The sequence below is a fragment of the Erinaceus europaeus genome, chromosome 6, assembly GCF_950295315.1.
Source record: "Erinaceus europaeus chromosome 6, mEriEur2.1, whole genome shotgun sequence".
Taxonomy (NCBI): Eukaryota; Metazoa; Chordata; class Mammalia; order Eulipotyphla; family Erinaceidae; genus Erinaceus; species Erinaceus europaeus.
This window is the reverse complement of record NC_080167.1, coordinates 34,630,508-34,652,063: the sequence shown is the minus strand read 5'-3', so window position 1 is coordinate 34,652,063 and position 21,556 is coordinate 34,630,508. Positions and strand designations below refer to the sequence as shown.

At 40.1% G+C, this 21,556-nt stretch overlaps 1 protein-coding gene across 1 annotated transcript in view; it reads right to left on the bottom strand.

Annotated features, from left to right (window-relative positions):
- The window catches only part of PGBD5 (piggyBac transposable element derived 5), a 156,484-nt gene that overhangs the window by 38,310 nt on the left and 96,618 nt on the right, over positions 1-21,556 (bottom strand). Inside the window, exons 2-3 of the mRNA XM_007535131.3 lie at positions 12,914-13,341; positions 6,543-6,677 (exon numbers count right to left, since the gene is read on the bottom strand). Of these exons, the coding sequence (XP_007535193.1) occupies positions 6,543-6,677; positions 12,914-13,341 (563 nt within the window). The remainder of the gene's footprint in view (positions 1-6,542; positions 6,678-12,913; positions 13,342-21,556) is intronic.

The window sequence follows — 21,556 nt, the reverse complement described above, 5'->3', positions numbered from 1 at the left end:
GAGGCTGTGGAGACAGAGAAACCCTTCTGCATTGCTGGTGGGAATATAAATTGGTCCAATCTGTGTGGAGAGCAGTCTGGAGAACTCTCACAAGGCTAGACATGGACCTTTTATACGACCCAGTAATTCCTCTCTTGGGGATATACCCCAAGGACTCCATAACACCCAACCAAAGAGATATGTGTACACCTATGTTTACAGCAGCACAATTCATAATAGCTAAAACCTGGTAGCAACCCAGGTGCCCAACAACAGATGAGAAAGCTGTGGTATATATACACAATGGAATACTATGCAGCTATTAAGAACAATGAACCCACCTTCTCTGACCCATCTTGGACAGAGCTAGAAGGAGTTATATTAAGTGAGCTAAGTTAGAAAGATACAGATAAGTATGGGATGATCCCACTCATCAACAGAAGTTGAAAAACAAGAACAGAAAGGGAAACTCAAAGCATGATTTGACTAAATATGGAGTAGGACACCAAAGTAAAAATCTCTAGGTTGAGGGTGAGGGTGGATGTTCTGCTTCACTGGGGGGAGGGGGGAGGATGGGATGGGACACAGCCCTTTGGTGGTGGGAATGGTGTTTACGTATACTCCTACTAACTTGTAGTCATATAAATCACCACTTTATTAATATGAGAAGGGAAAAATTTATCAAATGCATCAAACTTTTCAATGCACAGACCATAGGCCGAGTCTTTGATATGTTGACTCTCTTAAAAGCTTAGACCAGCGAAAACAGAAGCAACCGGTAGCATTACTCCAAAAGACACAGCTATATTCAAGTAATGTCAAAGGACATACATTATGATGTTATGTACGATACAGCAAATCCTAACAAAGGGATTTTCAAAGTTAACCCAATTGCCAAATAACTTCATTACAGCAATAACTATCTATTGCCTTCTTAAACCCTAAGACAGCAGGAACCTCCTGCTTCCTCTAGAGAGCCTATATTTTTCCCTAGTCCTGGAACCTTTAAGGTGGGGCTCACTTTCCTGCATGCTTCTCTCAATTCATACCAAATGATACTGCATCTGCCGATTCCAGCCTAATCAACGCAAAGAGTACTATCTCAACAAGCAAGTACCACTTCAGACTGTGTCCAGAGACGTCAGGCGTGGAATGTCAAACCTTCAGCTTCATTACTTGGATGAGACCTTTCCTCTCATAGGATTCTCTAATTACATTCCAGGAGGTTCACTTCCTAACAAAGTCCCAAAACCTAGATATAGACCAGGTCCCATGACATAGAGCATATGTTCACATGTATCCATAAATTAGGGCGAAATATATACCTGAAAGCAAAAGTGCACAATAATCTTGCACTGAGTCAGTATATGCAGACCTAAAAAGACACCATTAAGTTCATAATGAAATAGTGTCTTAGACTTAGATATCCTCCCCACCTACTTCCTATTATACTTCCTCAGTCACTCCAAAGCCAACCTTATCAAAACAAGGACTGCAAAAGCTGAATAAGCGCAAGAGACTGGCATACTTTAATGATGACTCTTTAGTCACAATCAAGCCACCTCATCACCTGGGGAAGTCCTGAGATTCCCAAACAGACATGATGGGCCTAGACCTTGACTAAATCCCTCTCTCCATTGTTCCTGGTCATTTCTATCAGGAACAACACAATAGACCCCTTTGTGGGCCCCCATAGGATCCTGCTCTCAACATGGATCAACAATGGTAGAGAATGTTCTATCCTCTGAAGGGAGGATGGACAACATACTCTATCTTCCACCTCTGGAAGATGGGTCCTGAAATTGGGGCAGCTTGGAACATTTCTACTCATGACCACAAAATGTGAGCTCAGATCTATAGAGATGCAGAGGTCACATAGGCTCCTAAGCTGAATAGGGGACCCAAATCAGATCAAATTGATGGAGTTTACAGTCAACAATATTTATACACCTTTCCCATATTTGGGAGCTACTCTCTTCCCTGATCCAGCTTTCTGGTTCTCCTTCCAGCCATGACATCTTCTCCCTAGACAATAACTTGGATCCACCTGCATATCAGACTTCAGGCTCAGGGAAAAAAAAATTGTATAGTCATGGGCCTTTTGGAATATAACTAAAATAGGCCTACTAACTATCTACAAAGCGGAGACACCCCCCCAACTCTTCATATGAACTATTCCAGCCTTTAAGTTTATGATTAGTCAACAATTTGTTTGGCTTTATGTGTTAACACTTTTTTTAGTTACCAGGTTCCAAATGCTAACATGATGCCAACAGGACTTCCCTGGGCAGATGATTCTACCAATGTGTCCTGGAGCCCTGTTTCCCCAGAGCCCCTCCCCACTAGGGAGAGAGAGACAGGCTGGGAGTATGGATCGACCTGTCAATGCCCATGTTCAACAGGGAAGCAATTACAGAAGCCAGACCTTCCACCTCTGTACCCCATAATGACCCCGAGTTCATGCTCCCATGGGGTTAAAGAACAGGAAAGCTATCAGGGGAGAGGATGGGATATGGAGTTCTGGTGGTGGGAATTGTGTGGAACTGTACTCCTCTTATCCTATGAGTTTTGTCAGTGTTTCCTATTTATAAATAAAAATAAAAAAAAAGAAGTGAGACTTTTATACTAAAAACTATAAATTGCTATTCAAGAAATGGAAAGATATCCTATGCTTATGGATTGAAAGAATTAACATAATCTAAATAAATATTCTACCTTGAGCCCCCTATAAATTTAATGTGATACCCATCAAATTACCCATCAATTTTCTTTTCTTTTTTAACTTTTTAAATTATCTTTATTTATTTATTGAGTAGAGACAGTCAGAAATCAAGAGGAAAGGGGGAGACAGAGAGGAAGAGAGACAGAGGGACACCTGTAGCACTGCTTCACCACTTGTGAAGCTTCCCCCCTGCAAGTGGGGACTGGAGGCTCGAACCAGGTCCTTGTGCACTGTAATATGTGCATTCATCAAGGTGTACCACTGCCCAGCCCCCATCAATTTTCTTTAAGAGAACAGAACAAAAATTTCTCTGGAATCAGAAAACACCTAGAATTGAAAAACAGTCTTGAGAAAAAGAAACAAAAATGGAGGCATCACACGCCCAGATCTCAAACTATATTATAAAGCCATCATAATCAAAACTGCATGGTACTGGAAAAGAAAGACAGAACAGTGGAACAAAACTGAAAGTCCAGAAAATAAACCCCCACATCTATAGACATCTATATTTGATAAGGAGGCCCAAACTATTAAATGATGAAAAAGAGTGTCTCTTCAATAAATGGTGATTTATTGAAGAAAATTGGAAATTTGGGTTGAATCATAAAGAAGAATGAAACTGAATCACTATATCTCAGCAGAAACAAAATTAAACTCCAAATGGATTAATGGCCTGGATGTTAGACCAGGTACTATAAAATAATTAGAGGAAAATACTGGAGGAATTATTTTCCATCTGAGTTTTATAGGCATCTTTAATGATATGAATCCAATTACAAAGAAGACTAAATAAAAAATAAACCAGTGGATATGTGTGAACATATGCTCTCTCACAGAACCTGGTGTATATCTAGGTTTTGGGACTTTGTTAGAAAGTGATCCACCTGGGATAGAATTAGAGAATGCTATGAAAGGAAAGGTTTCACCCGAGTAATGAAGCTGAAGGGTTGTCATTCCACACCTGAAGTCTCTGGACACAGTCTGAGCTGATACACACCCTACTAGGGAAAGAGAGAAGCAGACTGGGAGTATGGACGGACCAGTCAACATCCATATTCAGCGGGGAGGCAATTACAGAAGCCAGACCTTCCACCTTCTGCAACCCACGACCCTGGGTCCATGCTCCCAGAGGGGGGAAAGCTATCAGGGGAGGGGATGGGATATGGAGATTGGGTGGTGGGAATTGTGCGGAGTTGTACCCCTTCTACCCTATGGTTTTGTTAATTTATTCTTTCTTAAATAAAAAATAAATTTAAAAAAATCTTAGTAAAGTAAAAAAAAAAAAAAAAGAAATAAAAAATAAACCAGTGGTACTCCATCAAATTAAAAAGCTTCTACACAGCAAACAAACAAATGAACAAAAACCATCACCCAAAGAGACCCCTCACAGAATGAGAGCAGAGCTTTACATGCCATATATCAGACAAGAGGCTACTAACCAAAACATATAAATTTAGCAACAAAAAAGAAAATGACTCAATTCAAAAGTAGGGAGTGGATATGAACAGAATGTTCATTAAAGAAGAGATACAACCCTATGGTTGAGAATCCAATGCCTTATCCACTGCGCCACCTTCTGGACCATAGAAGCATAATTCTTAATAGTCAAACCAGGAAACAACCTAGGTGTCAAACAACACATGAATGGCTGAGAAAGTTGTGGTATACATATACCATGAAAAATGAAGATTCCACCAACACATCTTGGAAGGAGTTTGTAGGAATTATGTTAAGTGAGATAAGTCAGAAAGAGAAAGACAAAAATGGGATGATCACTCATAAACAGAAGAGGAGAGGGGAGTTGGTGGTAGCGCAGCAGGTTAAGTGCACGCAGAGCCAAATGCAAGGACCAGCTTCAATTCCCATTTGAGCCCCCAATCCCCACCTGCAGGGGAGTCACTTCACAGGCAGTGAAGTAGGTCTGCAGGTGTCTATCTTTCTCTCCCTGCCCCGTCTTCCCCTCCTCTCTCCATTTCTCTCTGTCCTATCTAACAACGATGACATCAATAATAACTACAACAATAAAACAACAAGGGCAACAAAAGAGAAAAATAAATATTTAAAAAAAAAACAGAAGAGGAGAAAGAAGAATAGAAAGGCAAACACAAAGCAGAATTTGAGAGTTTGCAGTATTGCACCAAAGTAAAAACTCTGGTTGAGGGAGGGTAGATTGTCAGCTCCACTGTAGAGGGTGGGAAAGGGACACAGACCTTTGGTGGCAGAAACGGTATATATATGGGATGATCACTCATAAACATACCTAAAATAGACTTTCTAGCTTCTTTATACCCTAAAATCCCTATTTTCATGTTCTAGTCCTAGTTTTTGGTTTCTGTTTATTAATCATTTTGTCCTCTTTATATCTTACCACCTTTTAGCCACCAAGTTGTAGATGTTATTATAATTCCATTCTGACTCCCCTGTGCAGATGACCTCACTAATGTGTCCTGGAACCTCACCTCTCCAGAGCCCTACCTCACTAGGGAAAGATAGAAACAGGCTGGAAGTATGGATCGATGTGCCAACATCCATGTCCAGTGGGGAAGCAATTACAGAAGCCAGAACTTCCACCTTCTGCAACCCCCCAAAATGTTGGTCCATACATACACACAGTGGGAAAGAAATAATAAGGGAATGATGACCAGAGAGTTCTGAACTCTTAACTCCATCAGGACCCAGAAAGAGCATAGGTGTGGGTGTGACTTGGAAGGGAAGAGAGGGCAGGAACATAGGAAAAAAAAATGGGCAAATATATATATAGACAGGTAGTTGTAGAAATAATAGTCAAAAATATCAGTGACCTGAGAGAACTTCCTTATGCCAGTCCTTGCGTTTTGCACCACATGTGCTTAACCCGCTGCACTACTGCCCCACTCCCATGGGAGAACCTCCAATTGAGGGAATGGTGATACAGAACTCTTGGTGGAAATAGTACACAATTATATCCCTGTTAGCTTTAATTTTGTAAATCAATATTAAGTCACTAATAACATTAAAAGAACAAAAAAGAAAAAAATTGACTATATATTCCAAAAAAAGACATAATGCTGTTTCAAATTTAATAGATTATAGTTAGTGAGACACAACTTTTATATGCACTGAGAAATCTAATTTGTAGCTCATTTTATTGTAATACTTTCTAATAATTTTTAAATTTTTAATTATATTTATTTATTTATTGGATAGAGTCAGCCAGAAATTGAGAGGAAGGGGGGAAAGAGCGGAAGATATAGAGAGACACCTGCAGCATTGCTTCACTACTCATGAAGCTTTCCCCCTGTTAAGTGGGAACTGGAGGCTTGAACCCAGGTTCTTGCACATTGTAACACTTGAGTTCAATCAGGTGCACCACCACCCGGCCCTGCAATATTTTCTTTATTGTGGTGGTCTGAAACCAAACCTATATGTCTGAGATACAGCTATTGAGGATAAAGATATGTGGTCATACATGGTAACAAGCATGATTTCTAGCTGCTCACTATGCTTACTATAGAAAGGAAACAATGCTAGATATTCATGTATCCCACATGCAAATCTTTGTTCAAAAGTAACACATAATAATGTGTGCATTCTACTAGGTGTACAACCACCTGGTCCCCTGAAGATATGAGTCTGATGAGTGATTGCTGGTGTCATTTAACCAGCAGGGCTAGAATGAGCAGGAAGGATATGCAGGGGCCAGAACTAGCTATTCTAGTGTTCCAGTGAGGAAGAGAGCAGTCCAGTTTCACCCTCTGCAGAAGTATTTTGGTGAGGCTGTGAAGGGGTAAGTGAGCAAGTTCATCAGTTACCAAACATCTGAGGCCCTTGACTTTCTTCCTGGGCCCAGAGTAGAACTCACCTGGATGATGAAACCAGTGGAAGAACACTGTCTGACCCAGAGGCTGAATTTCCTCTTTTTCCTCTTTCGCAGTTCCCGCTCCGTGCATGTCGCAATGAACACAGGGTCCTCATCAATCAAGGGTTCATGTAGCACCTTCCAGGAAAGTAAACATAAAGATTCTTAACGAAGTCAGCATGAGCACAGACAGTCATCATATTTAAGTTTAAACCTATTCTTCATTTCTGACTAGTTTTTCCCCCCTTTCTTCCTTTTTTAAAATTAGTGGTTTAATATTGGTTTAAAATATTACAAGATAGCAGGGGAATAATTCTACACCATTCCCACCACCAGCGTTCTTTGTCCTCATTGGAAACTGCAGTTTTCCAGCTCCTGAAGTCACAGATAAGGGTTGACTATTATGTCTATAACCATCTGTCTAATTCATCTATCTATATAATTGCCCATTTTTTCCTATGGTTCTGTCTTTTTTTCTAAATCTAAGTATTACTACTTCTGAGTGTCTTTTCTTTTTTTCCTCTTCTATTTCTGAATCCTGATGGTTTTAGCACCCTCTAGTCGTCTTCCCCTAACATTCTGCCTGGGAATATGGATAAAAATTCTTTTTGAGATGCAGAAGATGGTAGTTCTGGCTTCTATAATTGTTTCTCCACTGGACATGGGCACTGGCAATTCAATCCATACACCCAGTCTGTTTCTTTCCTTTTCTTTTTTTAAATTTTTATTTATAAAAAGGAAACACTGGGGAGTTGGCGGTAGGTAGCAAAGCGGGTTAAGCGCACGTGGCGCCAAGTGCAAGGACCAGCGTAAGGATCTCGATTTGAACCCCTGGATCCCCATCTGCAGGGGAGTCGCTTCACAGGCGGTAAAGCAGGTCTGCAGGTGTCTTTCTCTCCCCCTGTCTTCCCCTCCTCTCTCCATTTCTCTCTGTCCTAACAACGATGACATCAATAACAACAATAACTGCAACAAGGTAAACAAAAGGGAAAATAAATAAATTTAAAAAAATACAAATTCTATCATCAAAAAAAAAAAAGCGGAGGGTAGATAGCATAATGGTTATGCAAACAAACTCTCATGCCTGAGGCTTTGAAGTCCCAGGTTCAATCCCCCGCACCACCATAAGCCAGAACTGAACAGTGCTCTGGTAAAAAAAAAACACTGACAAAAACCATAGGATAAGAGGGGTACAACTCCACACAATTCCCACCACCAGAATTCCGTATCCCCTCCCCTCCCGATAGCTTTCCTATTCTTTATCCCTCTGAGAGTATGAACCCAGGGTCATTATGGGGTGCAGAAGGTGGAAGGCCTGGCTTCTGTAATTGCTTCCCTGCTGAACATGGGCGTTGACAGGTCGATCCATACTCCCAGTCTGTCTGGCTAGCTTTGTGACCTGACCATGGCAAAGTTACTTTATCTTTCTAGTACTAAGCAAGTCTTCCTATCTATGAAAGGATTAAGACAGTGTTTTCAGGAGGATTAAGTAAGAAATTATATGAAAAATACTTAGTGCACACTCTGACATACAGTAGGTACTTTGCATATTGAAGTAACAATAGTTATCATATTTACTGCTTTTTGTCTAAGGTCCCTAGTCCAAATTCTCTCTTTATTGTGGAATCTCCAGCAGGTATCCTGACCTCTAGTTAAGATACCTATGCACATTGGCCCATAGACTTCTTTTCTCAGGCTGAACACTTTCTTTATATATATTAGAAAACAAAAAAACAAGCAAAAAGAAAAAAAAAAACCACCATTACTGAAATGATCCAGTTCTCTTATTGCCATGACCCAGCCACTAACTTTGCTCCAGATTGCCAAGTCCTAGCTAACATGGGATCCTCATGGCAATTTACAGACTTATTTTTATCTATCTCTGCTTCTTGGTAAGATGGTGACAGATATTTTTCAATAACAAAATGTCCAAGTATATAGAAATGGAATAAGCAAATAGACCTCAAAGTATGGTCAAAGCTTTGTTTTTTTCCAGTAAAAAAATTGGGGGAGGGGTTTAGGTAAATGTTAAGAATCTTCTTTACTTCCCCCAACCTCAGTTCTATTTCAAGTTTAATTTTGATAAATGTTTATGTCTACAGTTCACTATAACAAAAGTAGTAGAAAATAATATGATTCAAGGACTCTACATAGCATTCTAAATCAGCAGTTATCAAGCCACAGCCTTTTTGGTCAACCTGTTGTAAATAAGGTTTCATTGGAACCTGCCATGCTCTCTTAATTATGTACTTTTGATAGCTGTTTTCTGGCTACAATGACAGTACTGACAAGTTACAATAAAGATCAGATGATAAAGTTTAAAACATTAAAATACCTTCTGGCCATTGTATACCAACCTCTACTCTCCACTGGTGATTTTAGAACATTAATGAACAAACTGATTTCCCAGAAATTTTACTAAAATATGGCCTCTGATTCAGTAGACTTGAAACAAAATACAAGATTCTATATTCCCAACATGCTCCCTGTGATATCAGAATATAGTCTGACAAAGATAGAATGGAACTATATTTCTCACTGTGATTTGGACTGTATACTTCTGTCAATGTCATCAAGGTTGTCATTTAAAAAAATTACACACTTGTAGCATTTACATTAGCTGTGCATACAGCCACCACAATTTCTTTCTTGCTGTAAACAGAGGACACTAAATCTGGTGCCCTAACTTTGGACTCATGAAAAGGGGTCTAGAGAAACTGCCTTAGGGCTATGGGGCACCCTAGGTCTACATGTCTGTTTCTTTCTTTTCTTTTCTTTCTTTCTTTCTTTCTTTCTTTCTTTCTTTCTTTCTTTCTTTCTTTCTTTCTTTTCTTGTTTTTAATATCTCTAATATGATAACTAGGCTCAATGATATAGAATCAGCCACATCCACTCTTTTCCATATAGTTTTGCCAACAGGGTAGACCTGATGGCCAAACAGCCATGATGGTTACAGGCAGCCCTGAATAACATATGTGCATCCCTAGGCTGACACTTTCATTCTTTATATTTCAGACAGAAAGAGAGACTGACAGAGATACACACAGAGAGAGATTATAGTGCTGGAGCTTCTCACAGTGTATGGTGTTCCTATGTGGTGTCAGAGCTCAAACCTAGACCTCCTAAATGGCAAGACATGCACCCTGCCCAGTGAGCTATCTCTCTGGCCTCACACAGTTGCATGTTTAAAGTGGAATCCCCACTGAGAGAAACCAAGATGAGGGGCAGACAGATTAAATAAATAAATAAATAGATAGACTTCTATTCATTTTTAAGCAGAGGCAAAGAGTCAGAAACATGGAGTGAAAGAGACCATTTTATGGAGTTTTTTTTTTTTTTTAGGCCTTTCTACTTGCTTACTGCACTCATTGATAGACTTCCAAGGCTTCTTCCAACATGAAGACCCCATATATCATCTGCTATATTTTTGCCTTTAGGTTTCTGATTATTTAACAGTTTGTTCTGCTTTATATCTTAATGCTTTTTTCAGCCACCAAGTTGCAGATGCTACTATGACACCAACCTGACTTCCCTGGGCAGATGACCTTACCAATGTGTCCTGGAGCCTCACCTCCACAGAGCCCTACCCCAGCTGAGAAAGACAGAAATAGGTTGGGAGTATGGATCAACCTGTCAATGACCAGCAGAGAAGCAATTACAGAAGCCAGACCTCCTACCTTCTGCGCCCCATAAAAATCTTTGGCCCCTACTCCTAGAGGGATAAAGAATAGGGGACCTTCCAATGGAGGGGATGGGATATGGAACTTTACCATGATTTATGTCATTTAATGCTATTTACAAATAACTGTATCTTATATACTTACATACTTGTTGTTTCTGGTCTCCCTGGTCTAGGATTATAGGTGATTTAATATTTTTTAAAAATTATTATTAGAAATATATTAACAATTTAAGTCCAGTGTTAGAATTCAATCAGTTTACTAAAGGGTAGGGATGGGAACACAGACCTCTGGTGGTGGGAATGCTGTTAATATATACTTATATTAACTTAAAGTCTTACAAATCACTAATCACAAATGAGAGGGGAAAAACAGATTGAATGTCTCAATCTTTTTAATGCATAGATTTCTGAGTATATAGTCCTTCAATCCAAAGTAACCATCTCTTGACCCCTACAACATCCCATAGGATATTTATAATAGAGGAGGGCCGAGCTACTATCTTAGATACCTGGTCACACACAGAGCTGTAGTAGGAGCACTGCTGGCTCTTCTCAGGAAACCCATAGGTGGTGCTGGAAAGAGCTATGCCCACAAATCTTAGAATTTGCTGCAGTATGTCTGAAAACTACCCTAGAGCATAGAGACACACATAGTCATGGTGCTGCCCTAAATGTAGGCCTTTGGTATCTGAAACTACAATTCTCAATGGCAACACAGCATGGAACCACCATACAGTCAACACATAGTAAATATGAATATAGTCAAAAGGCACAAGTAGTCTCTGGGCTAAAAGAATCCTCAGAAACCTTATCTTTAAGTCAATAAATACACTAAAAAAAAATAGCTGGTTGACTCTTTAACTATATTTAGGCGCAGGGAGCTTACAATTTTCTCCAGCAAATCTTTAAATGTTTGACCCTAAGGATTATCAGAGCATTGTTGCTTTTCCCTTGCACTTAGGCAATATGTCTCTCTGGTTCAGTTCATTTTTGACCAAATAAATATTCAGTGAAACAAAACTGAATTCACCCACCCTATATTGACCCTGCAGGCCCTGTTATAAAGCCGAGTGTGTATCCTCCAAACATCCTACCTCTTGGTAAGAAGGTAAGAGACACAATAGTAGATAAAATTAAAAAGGCATTTAATTACCTGATAAATACTAAGGAGTCAATAAGAGGATGTAAGCCTTGTATATAAGGTCATACATCGGGCTCTAGCAACTGGGTGAATTTGCAAGGGCAGAAAGAGAGGAATAAAAGCTTTCAGAGTCAGAAAGAACATTTCAATCATCTGGAAGTCATGCTGATCCCAGCATATTCACAGAAAAGCAGTAGAACATTTCAGAGACAAATGTTCCCACACACCTGAAATAGGATAACAACTTCTCCACAAAAATCATGAGCTTTTCAACTAAGCAAAGAAGCTATGAGTTAGGAAATATCAAAGTAATTTAGGCTTATTATGACTCTTTAAGAAGAGCACAAGAGGAAAAGGTAGATTGATAGGTTTTCCTATGTATAAATAAATGTGAAACATTTTTAAAGAATCTCCATATAGAACAAGTTAAGGGAATTGGGCTCATATATGCAAAGAAGTTCCTCAAATTTGGGTTACAGAAATGTTTAGAAATGAAATGCTTCCTAAGTATATTAAATGAGTGGAGCAATTTAGAGAATGATTCTAAAACTTTCACCACAGTTAAATATGATCATCACAAGTCAACATCAGAAGGCAAAGTATTAGGGATAAGGCAAACAGAGCCTTCTAGAATATGTTAGGGAGGTTAGGAAGGCATAAGGGGGTCATGATCATTAGTTCTGGAATACTTTGAATTTTCCGTCAAGACTCATGTTCCATTGAGGGTGCCAGGTGGACCCCAGCTTTCCAGGCTAACCCCTAGTAACCTGAGGGTTGGTTAAAATTTCAGGCTCTGGGGGGTTGGGTGGTAGTGCAGCGGATTAAGCACACGTGGCACAAGGCACAAGGACAGGCGTAAGGATACTGGTTTGAGCCCCCAGCTCCCCACCTGTGGGGGAGTCGCTTCACAGGTTCAGTAGGTCTGCAGGTGTCTTTCTCTCTCCCTCTCTGTCTTCCTTTCCTCTCTCCATTTCTCTCTGTCCTATCCAACAATGAACAACATCAACAATAACCACAACAAGGCTAACAACAACAAGGGCAACAAAAGGTGAAAAGGAAAAAATGGCCTCCAGGAGTAGTGGATTCATGGTGCAGGCACCGAGCACCAGCAATAACCCTGGAAGCAAAAAAAAAAAAAAAAAATTCAGGCTCATTCCCTTTTCACCTAGAGTTTTCAGCTCTTTGTTACCTGCAATAGGCACATTATTATCAAAATACTTATTTGTAGTCTGATAAAAAAAATCATTCTTACAGTCAATCATAATTTCCAAAGTACAATTAAAGCGAGTGAAAAATGAAGAAAAAGGAAAGTTGCATCTTAGTGAAAGATACTGAATCCCAACTTCTTTGCAGTATGAAGTTGTTAATTATCTATTTCCCTCTAGTATAGAGTAAGTAGCTTAGCAGAGTAGGAGAATAGAAGGGACACCTTGAAGTGATTTCAAAGGCAAGGCAGGAATAAGAAAAGATCCAAGGTCATTATTGCTCCCTGTAGCCAATAAGTGAGACAAATGGAATTTCTTGGCCCTCTCCCCCAATCACTGGCCTTACCTGGGTTTGGGAAGGTCTGAAGGCAGAATCGAAGCCATTCTGCAGGGAATCAAGGAAGGGCTGAACCTTGTAGAGGCCATGTGTGGTCTGGCTGGAGCGAAAGGCCACAACATGGAAGTACTTGAGAATCTTCTCGAAGCGAGCCTGGCTCATGACAAAGGCAAGACTCTTGTTGCTATAGAAGCCACTGCTCCAAATGCTGAGGACTGACTCGCAGTGGGAAATGCTGGTGGAGATCATGTAGCCCAGGAATGCCTTCATCTCAGTTAGTGTCACCTCTACCCAGGCGCTGTCACTCCCAAACCGTTCCTGGAACTTCTTGGCATACATGTTAGTTTGCACCACCATATTTTTGAGGATATTATCTGGGACAAAGAGCTGGAAGAAGTCCATGGCACTGGCGTTGGGGGGCATCTTTCGGGCTGGGCCTAAAACAAAGACAGGCCAAGTGCTTATTGTACTACCACACCCCTAATCCAGCAAACGGGGACATATTAGACTTTTACCCACAATGCCACCCTTGTAAGAGGAGCTCAAGCAATCTTCCTTCCCATCTGATGATGCTGTTATGACTTTTCCCCTCCCCCGTTTAAGGACAAAAAGGTGGTCCTTACTCAGTGTTCTCTGAAACACATACACTCACATTCTCTCTGTCTCTCTGTCTCTTTCTCTCTCTCTCTCTCTCACACACACACACACACACAAGTATATAAACATATGCTATATATATAGGGTTGTCAGAAAAACCATGAGATGCGTTTTCACATAAAACAGTGTCATGACTTTTCTGACAATGACATACATACACAAACATGATAGCTTTCAATTCCATGCAATAACAACCTTGACTAACAGTACACAGAGATTTTGAGGTAAGCTCTGTTTCTATTGTATCCCCACAGCAAGGCATTTTTCAGAATTATATCCCCTACTCCCAAATTTTCTCTATTAATCATCTAAGCTTTAGATTCAGATAGACATATTTGAATAACTGAAACTCTAAATTTACTTCTAGCTAATTTCACAGTCTTAAATAAAATTAATCTGTCTCATCTATAAGATGGCACAATACTAACTGCTTTGCAAGACTGTTGTTTGAGACTGAATGGGGGAACATACACAGTGCACCCAGTTATAGTGCCTGGCTTCTGTGAGGTACCCAAAGCTTGATAACTTTTACTGAGACATCATCAGAAGTCCACTGATGGTCAGGCTGAGGGTTTTAGTCTATTCTAATTGCTCTCTTTTGATAGAGAATGAAATGGAGACCCAGAGAGAAAAATAGCTACCATGCTCACTTTTACCAGCTTTACTTCTAATAAATAGAATTTTATTCAATATTTTAAAAGAGGTCTTAAAACAAATGATAATGTACCAACCATGTTTCCAGATGTCAAAAGATTTATCATAATCAAGTTATAGATATTTTTCCAAATATAGCAATCCAGTATGGTGTTGCTGGTATAGTGGTGAGCATAGCTACCTTCCAAATATAGCAATCCAATCAGAATACCAATTTTTAAAAACAGTAGCAAATAATTATAAAGATACCACCTGTACAGGAACAATACATCTGCATCCATTTTTGTAGCATTCTGGTCTGATTCAGTATGACTTAACTTCTTAATTCTAAAACAGGCTAATCTGAATTTCACAATTCCAGGAACATTTCTCTCCTCTATAATATATTTTTTTAATTTGATACATTCTTATACATGTTTTGCTATGTTTACAAGTGCTTTGAGCCAAATGTTGAATAACATTCCCAAAAACAAAGCTGATAGGTAGTGATGCTGCCCTTTGAACCAGCTGACTGATTCCAAATTCCCTGCATGATGCACTGTTTCACCAGTCATTTTTATTTCAGCAAAGCCTTCAGACACCAATTGGTAAGGTCACTGATTATTCAACGGTAGCATTCAAAAAGAGGCGCAGCCAACATTTATCCTTATTTTCAAATGAAAGTAAGAACCACCAGAATGGGTAAAGTAATAGATTATGACTTGTTTTAGCAATTTGGAATGTGAGGGTCCTACTGGCTTCTCTCACTCCACCTACCGACGTAGCTGTGTGCCCATATAGAGTACTGTCTAAAATTGGGGGGGGGGGACACAAATCAGCAGTTTTATCACATAGATGAGAATCAATATTTTGAATTAAGAACTTAGAATTATGAAATAATTTATCTCTACACTAAATCAAGCAGATATAAATAAAACAGGAACATTCTGCATCATCACAAAAATATTTCTCGCATTTGAGGCACTGAAAATCGCATTCCATATATGGCAATGTAGAAAATAGTCTAACCCATTGTTCTAGTGCCATCTGCAGCTGAATTATCTTTTGCTAAATTAGTTATTATTTCTCTCTCGTTCTTTTTTCTTCCTCTCCAATGGATGATGTACAGGACAAACCATCTGACAATGATAAATAATCTAAGTCCCCTTCTCAATGGCAGAATTCAACTAGTCAGCAATCCAAAAGCTTCAAAGATTTTATCCTTGTTTAATTTCTTTGTTTACAGCTAAGTGGCAGCAAATTAGATACTCAGGTGGATCAAGGGGTCTTTTCACAGGGGTAGGAGCTATGAACTAAGTCTCAGTCACATGCTAGGACTGTTCTCATGTGCAGCCAGATTAGCAAACCTATTTCACTGGGCAACTAGGAGCAGTATCAAGGTTTCCCCTTCTATTTAGGTCTTAGCTGCAATCCTTACCTATGCACAAAAAGCTGGTTTGGATTACTAAGTGGTACTCTCCAACAAAGGATATGTGAAGTTGCTAACTCCTCTCCCACTTAGAAAATTTGCAGAAATATGGCCAGAAGTTCCCAGCTATAGATAGAAAATGTATGTCAGTTGATTAATCAACTTCAGGACTGCCTTATTAGCAAACTCTCTGCACAGGTGTGTATATGTGTGCAGTGAACACATGTGCATATGTTTTATATTTGCCAAGTAAGTAAAGCACAGTCGTTGGCAAAAAAAGATAGTAACACAAAGAAATTTTGGAATCAAGCACTTAAACTGATGTCTATAACAAACAGCCATAAAATAGTTATACATAGTTATTTCAGAAAGGGGCTAACTCATTGGTTGACAGACACAAAATCCATAACTTTGACTTGATATCACATGACATGAAGCTGGTGTATAAAGAAGGAATGACATGTTCCCAGGGGTGATATACCAAAGCTTACATTTATTTATTTTATTAACCTTGTTTACCAGTAATTTAAAAGCGGCTCATAGGATCCTAAGACTAAAGGGGTATAGCTCCACACTGTACCAACTACCAAGGTAGTACTCCACACTTCCTTCCACCATGGGAAAGACAGACTCCCAAGTGTGAAAACTTTTTTCTCCTTTATTGGGGGATTAGTGTTTTACATTTGACAGTGAATATAATAGTTTGTACATGCATAACATTTATCAGTTTTCCACATAACAATACAACCCCCACTACGTCCTCTGTCATACTTTTCCAGGACCTGTACTCTCCCACCTACACTCCCCAGAGCCATGAGCGCTTAACCCGCTGCACTACTGCCCAGCCCCCCGCCCCGACCTTTTTCCAAAATGGAGACCCCCAAATCTCATCTGCTATATTCTTACCTTTAGGATCCCGATTATTAAACAATTCGTTCTGCTTTATATCTTAAATGCTTTTCAGCCACCAAGTTGCAGATGCTATCATGATGCCAAACTGACTTCACCAAAATGAGTCCTGGGCCCCACTTCCTCAGAGCCCTGCCAAACTAGGGAAAGATAGAAACAGGCTGGAGTATGGATTGACCCATGTCCAGTGGAGAAGCAGATACAGAAACTACACGTTTCTACTTCCATAATGATCCTGGGTCCATGTTCCCAGAGGGATAAAGAATCGGAAAGCTCCCAATGGAGAGGATAATGGAACTCTGGTGGTGGGAATTGTCCTACAGTCTTGTCAATCATTAATAAATAAATAAATAAATAGAATCAAGTATCAGAAAATGAATGAATGAATGAATTCTCACATTCTGATTCCTGGCCAAAAGTCCTAGAGGTGACAGTCCTTGATAATTTATGAGTTTGTTTCTATGTGTACTGTAGTTATTTGCATTCAAGCCACTCATTTGAAAACACTGAGCCATGTTCATCCACTGAGTTACATTCCAAGCACAACCATAGCCATTATGTCTCCTTAAAGTATAAGGCAAAAGCAGTATCTGTAAGAATGAAAGACAAATGCACCTGCAACTGGAGTTGGGGGATAGGGATGAGGATCTGGGAGCTGGTTCTGTTTCTGGTTCTTTCACTGTCTAAATGAACCTCTAAGATGCTACCATTCTTCTGGGTCTTGGTTTTGTTTTATTTTGTTTTCTTTTGCTAGTACCTTGCCTCATCTTCTTTCTAGACAGTACAATAATGATGTAAGCATTTTGAATATTGTAAATACAATTGGCACCTAAACAATATGACTATGTACCACCTGTCGACTTATATACAACCTTTGTTTTACAGAGATCATGAAAGCTTTTATGGTATTAAATGTGGTATAACACTATAAATAAATTTTCTCTCAAAAATTTCTTTTCTCTAGATTACTGGAATACACTATATAATAGATGTCACATACAAAATTTGTGTAGGCTGATTATGAAGTTTCTATCCATCAACAAGCTATCAGTAAAGTTTTGGGGGAATCAAAAGTTATACCTGGATTTCTGACTGTGCAGGAGGGTTAGTGACCCTAGTCACAACATTGCTCAAGGGTATATGAAGCCTTATTTGACTCTGTCTAGTGAAATTGAGGGCCTGGACTGAATTCCTGTTCCATGATTCAGGGTATGATCTTGAGCATACTACTTAGTCTCTTTATTTTAGACTGGTTGGCTTAAACAACAGAAATTTATTTCTAATTGTTCTGGAGCCTAGCAGTTTAATATCAAGGTCCAGGAGATGTGGAGTTGGGTGAGAGTTGTTTCCTATATCACGGAGGCCTCAAAGTGTTCACATATAGGGGAAGGATTTAGGGACCTCTATGAGACCTCCTTTATACTAACACTAATATTGTCTCAATGGTGGAGCCCTCATGAATGAATGAACCTTCCTTTTAACACCATCATGTTTTGCTCCACCCTCTCTATGTCACATCCTGTTTCCACCCTACTTGGCGAGTATATATAAGGACAGGACTGTGATTAGAGATGGCTTAGATTGCCCTGCATTCCACATAAATAAAGAGATACTGCTTCCCAGCTCAGCCATGAGTCTCTGGTCCTCTGTCTCCCGCCCGCAAAGCTAGCCCGGCAAACCAGAATTAGTTTTTTGGGATCTGTCTTCTTTGCAGGTCTCTGTCCTTTCTGAGAGCTAACTTAATATAGGCTGTTATAGAACAGCAGCCATAGTGACCACAGTCCCTCTGCCTGTCTGCTTGCCTGTTTCCCCCACTTCTTCCCTTTCTCTCCTACCCACCTTTCTTTCTTCTTTTCCCTTCCTTTCCTTTATTTTTCTTTTCTTTCTTCTTTCCTTTTTCTCTTCTTTCTCTTTCTCTCTTCCTTCCTTCCTTTCTTTCTTTCTTTCTTTCTTTCTTTCTTTCTTTCTTTCTTTCTTTCTTTCTTTCTTTCTTTCTTTCTTTCTTTCTGTTTACCAGGGCTTCACTGCTCTGAGACTTTCAGATAGAGAGAGCAAGGGAAAGAACCACTGAGGTTCTCCCAGTGTGATCAAGTCAGGTTCAAACCTGTACCCTGTGTACAGTAAAGCAGGAGCACTATTCAGGTGAACTATCTTGCTGGTCCCAAAGTTTATATTTGATTCAGATAAGCTGTCTATTTTTCACTTGAGGCTATGTTTTTAAGTTTCGCCTTGTGTGCAGGAAGGAGAGTGGATATGCCTTTGTCACTAATAGGGATGTGATACAGGGTTGATGAGTAACTGGGCCCAAATGCAATGCCCACCTACCTCTAAATACCCCCAATTATGCAGTGACACTCCAGATGGGTCACTCAGAAAATCTGTCAATTTCCTCCATAACTTTTTCCAGTTCCTCCTCTTACTGCTCCAACAACACTTGCTATAATTCCTCATCTCTGATCTGGTCTATGTCTGATTTCTATCTACATGGAATACTGCAGGTTGCTTCTCTAGATCTGCTTCCTCCTGTTTCACTACCTACCCCATCCAACTGCCTTTTGCTTCCAGCCTTTGATAGTTTCATGAAGAGACCTATAACCACCCTAGTTCTTCCTCCAAGAAAAACTCCAGGGAAATGGGATAATTACTTCAGCATTCAGGGAGTATATGGGCAGTGAAAAGAATGTGCAGTCATCTAGGCTTTAAGAAGTCTTTATATTTGGCAGAATCAAAAAGTCTGGGATGTCAGACAGAACAGCTTCTTGTATCAAACACCACAACAAATATTTAATTGACCAAATTTAATCCTTGAAACAGTCATCAGAAGAGGTGTTGGGTTGCCTCTTGTGGATAGAAATGCAGAGTGGAAGGAGAACTTTCCCAAGGTCACAAGAACAGATGAGGGAAAGAACTAGAAATGTTCTTCTTTCTGTCATATTACAGCATACCAATGTGGGCTTTTCTTCCTTTGTGGTGGCTTATTTTCATGTGCATTGAAATTATGACTATCAGGATGACTAAGGAGATGGTAGAAGGAGGAGAAGAAAAGATATTGGTTTCGCTTCCTGATCAAGGGAAAGCAGTAAGTTTCGGGAGTCGGGCTGTAGAGCAGCGGGTTAAGCGCAGGTGGTGCTAAGCTCAAGGACCGGTGTCAGGATCCCGGTTCGAGCCCCCGGCTCCCCACCTGCAGGCAGGTCCCTTCACAGGCGGTGAAGCAGGTCTGCAGGTGTCTGTCTTTCTCTCCCCCTCTCTGTCTTCCCCTCCTCTCTCCATTTCTCTCTGTCCTATCCAACAACAACGACATCAACAATAACTACAATAATAAAACAACAAGGGCAACAAAAGGGAATAAATAAATAAATTTTAAAAAAAGATATTGGTTAGACAGGGAAAAGGCTAAAAGCTTTACACACACATACACACAGAGAGATTTGGGAGCTTTTGTTTGACAAAAAAAAAAATTCTTAGAGAATGATTTATGCTGCTAAGGGGAAGTGGCCCCTCCCTGAAAGGGGAAAGGAAGCACTGGGGATAAGGAGAAGAATGAATAGATCTGGTTGCCAAGGTGAAAACATGAAATGTTGGATCTTTTAAAAGGAAATCAGTAGGAATTTTGTTTTTTATGATGACTCTCTAGGTTAACAAATATACCCATGGGCAGGGACTTTTCTCTATTTTGTTCTCTGTTATATCTTTAGTGTCCAGAATAGTGTCCAACTGACCCAGATAATGCACTCAACAAATATACTGTTGAATGAGTGAGAAGAGAATGAAACTAAAAAAGGAATGAAATTACAGTATTTGAGGGTAGTCAGCAGTGTCCCTGTAGTTCACAGAGAAGGCCAAAATCAAGGGGGTGCTCACTAGAAAACAAGAAGAGAGAAGGAACTGGTAGAGTGCCCATGTGTGAGGCCCTGATTTCAAACTTCCAGTCTTCACTTACAGGGTGGGGGGAGCTTTACAAGTGGTGAATGCACCAAGCCCAATTATTTAAAAAATGAAGAGAGAGAGAGGGAGGGGAGGAAAGAGGAAAGGAAGGAAAGAAGGAAGGGAGGGAGGGAGGAAAGAGGAAAGGAAAGAAAGAAGGAAGGGAGGGAGGGAGGAAAGAGGAAAGGAAGGAAAGAAGGAAGGGAGGGAGGGAGGGAGGAAGGAAGGAAGGAAGGAAGGAGAGGAGAGGAGAGGAGAGGAGAGGAGAGGAGAGGAGAGGAGAGGAGAGGAGAGGAGAGGAGAGGAGAGGAGAGGAGAGGAGAGGAGAGGAAAGCAAAATAAGAGAGAAAAAATAGTAACATGTCCATGAGCACCTGGGCTGACTCTGGGCTCAGAGCCCCTTCTAGGCAGTCTGAGGTACAGGAAAAGATTACAGTGTAAACATACTATACATACAAAATCTAAAGAGTAAGGATTTTAGTGAGACCCACTATACTAAGTCCAACACTCCTCAAGCCTATAGACATGGGTCTTAGTTCTTATCTACAAATGAGATTGAATAGATAGACACAGGGGTATACAGACTCTGATGGACATACTAAATGTGCCATTTCTATAATCCTGTCTTAGCATTTTGAAAAAAGATACTGATAGGCTAAACAAGCGAATAAACAAAAGAAAGGCAACTTGTGGGAGCCCTTGGCCACAGAACAGTGAGAAAAGCTCTCTTTCCAGCCCCAAAGCAAAAGTAATAGTTACCTAACAACTCAAATCCAGACCATGGATGTAGGCCAGACCTACACTACCATGTCAGGGCTGAAGTTCTGTTTAAAAAGCAGCCCCTTTACAGCAAATACAAGGGAATGCATTGAAATGGTTATCTGGCTAACAATGGAAATGGCATAAAATAAAACTGTGGAGTCAGTTTATAAGAGTGGGTGTAGGTGTGGGTAAGGGTGAGCACTATTTGTGCCTGGGTCTGCCTAGACTATGCATGGGGGTGTGAGGGTAGATGGTACAGAACTCCCCAGAAGGTCAGGGGTAGGCTTCTTCAGCTTAGGTGAACTCACCCTATTCCCACCTCCTAGTTTAGAGTCAAT